The 2,446-nt window shown below is 36.5% G+C and overlaps 1 protein-coding gene across 1 annotated transcript in view; it reads right to left on the bottom strand.

Annotated features, from left to right (window-relative positions):
* Positions 1–653: 653 nt before the first annotated feature.
* Positions 654–2,446, bottom strand: part of LOC119581726 (zinc transporter ZIP9-like) — a gene marked incomplete at its 5' end in the record, with an annotated part of 10,719 nt that continues 8,926 nt past the window's right edge. Inside the window, 3 exon segments of the mRNA XM_037929853.1 lie at positions 654–1,396; positions 1,735–1,869; positions 2,079–2,164. Coding sequence (XP_037785781.1) covers positions 1,175–1,396; positions 1,735–1,869; positions 2,079–2,164 — 443 coding nt within the window.

Genomic DNA, 2,446 nt, shown 5'->3' with positions numbered 1-2,446 from the left:
GAAAATATGAACATATCTGTCTTGTTCCCATTTTCTTTTTCTATTATCTTGCAATGTTCTGTAAACTTAATGGAGCATTAGAAAAATCATTCACTTGTGACAGCAAAGTAAAAGGAAATATGAAGTGGAAATCTTGAGTATCTTTCCCTTTCCTTTTAAGGAATGTTTAAAATTCATATACATGATTCTTTTAACAGTGCAGTAACTGCCATGTTTCATTGCAAAACCTTTGTGAATAATACTAATCCTTGAATTAACTGCATATATCTATTATAGTGAAAGCTAAATAATCTCTAAAATGTGTAATAAAAATGAGCAGTATTTCACTATATTTCAAAGTGCGGTTAACTACATTAGGTTCACAACCTGTGCCTTTATGGTAGTGTCACGAAATACAAAAACTGTTCCTCAGTTCAAAAATACAACAATGGTAAATCTCTAAATCAGTTTTATCCTCATAATGAAGATAAATCATATATATATATATTAAACCTGCAAAGTCATCCAGCTATCACATTTCAGCTGGCATCTGTATGACAATAACTACTTGAATATGGTGATAAAAATGACTGCTCTGTCTGACAACCTTTCATGTGGGGATGTATGATTACCTTGGTAGTTTTAAAGAGGCACCATTACTAATAAACAACAAAAAATATAAGACAGTTTAATAAACAAAATCTAACAATCATATCCATAAATCTCTATAAAAAGGGAAAAAGAGAAGACTTGTGCATATTCCTTAAAAACACTAAAATGTTCTAACCATAATTCATTTGCATCTAAAAAGTAACCAAAACATCAGTGCTTGCACCAAAATAGACAAAAGAAGGATAGGAGAAGTACCAACTTACGACACACAAGACTGTCCATTGACACAGTGGAATGTTCTTGCAGTGGGTCTCTCTTGCCAATGTTGCTAGAAGAGCAGCTCACTAATGAACATTAGTCTTAGAAGAGCAGCACTGTTTTTTTTTCAATCCATATACAATCACTGGCACAGGAGGCTTTGTGTCGCCAAGGTGGCTTTCAACATCCTGTCACACCACAGAACATGTTGTAAAGGTACAGGAATGCCCAAAATACTCCAAATATTCAAATATCACGTGAAAGACGCCTCAGACATCAGATATGGTAAGCCCATGAAGATGAATAACACAAGGAGACAAATTGCCTAGTGATGGTGGCCAAATGTGAGGAACAGAGGCAGCAAAGAGCCACAAATGAGGGCCAGCAACTGCTTGCGGGAGAAATGGTTGCCTCCCCCTCCTCCTTCGTGGCTGTGGCTGGTGAGCTCTGGCAGGACATGTACTGTGGCTACATAAAGGAAGGTCCCAGCACTGAAGAGCATAGCGATGCCTGTGCTGTGGGAGGATGAGAAGGACTCCGTGCCACTCTGGAAATTTAACAAGTCCTTAGTTTATTTTCAATGATGAAGGTTATTATGATATCACTATTAAATCAAATAATTAAATCTGTTTTTTATGTTATTAAGCACTAAGTACTCTCTGGAATACTGAAAAGATTTTAATTAGTCACTGTCATCTGTAAAAGGTATGCATCTCCACAGATGTCTTTTTTTTTTCCTGAATGCATTTTTACGGACAGACAAAATTTTACTTACAGATTTAATCTGTCAGGACAATAAAGGATAAAAAAGAAATAAAGAAAAAAGAACATCACTCCAAAGCTGCCAATGCTACCACAGAATCTGGCAGCAGACACGATATTTACCTGGACAATTGCAACATATGTGACCACGGCACCGATGGGAGCAGCAAGGGCGAACACGAGCAAGTGTCGCCGAATTTGATTTCTCTCTAGTCCGTCATGCAACAAAAAGGTCACAAGCCCAAATGCTGCAGGAGCCTGTTTATGGATACAGTCTGTTAATTATATTTTTGTTGCGAAAAATAATAACAGCCACAACATAAACTAGAAAAAAGAAGCACAGGATGAATGCTGTTCAGATCTGTACTTGTAGCTTGTAATGTAAATGAGAGCATTCTAGAGAAATTACCTAAGGATTATGATCACTCAATAGACGTCACAAATGCACCTAAAAGCAGGAGTTGTACCTTGTGTAGCATGATGGCGAAAAACACGATCATTTCAACATCCGTGTGTGATGATGAGACTGCAGCCCCAAGTGCTATGCCATCAGCTGCAACGTGAAAATTGATATGTTAATAACATCTCTTCTCATTTTAATCTACAAATGCTTGAATACAACAAAAGCTCTGAGCCCTGTCACTTGTTCTGTGCTGTAAAGTGCAAGCAGTTACATTTTTTTAATGTACTTTTGCCATTTATTATTTGCTTATTTACATGTACACTGCAACCCTAGCACTATTTATACTTTTCTATTATACTTATCTACTGCAGAAAATTAGTTAACTTTGTATACTTCACACTATAAGTCCTTTTACATGTGTATGATAACCTG

This window comes from Penaeus monodon, chromosome 15 (assembly GCF_015228065.2).
Source record: "Penaeus monodon isolate SGIC_2016 chromosome 15, NSTDA_Pmon_1, whole genome shotgun sequence".
Lineage (NCBI taxonomy): Eukaryota > Metazoa > Arthropoda > Malacostraca > Decapoda > Penaeidae > Penaeus > Penaeus monodon.
This window is presented reverse-complemented; position numbering and strand designations above follow the sequence as displayed.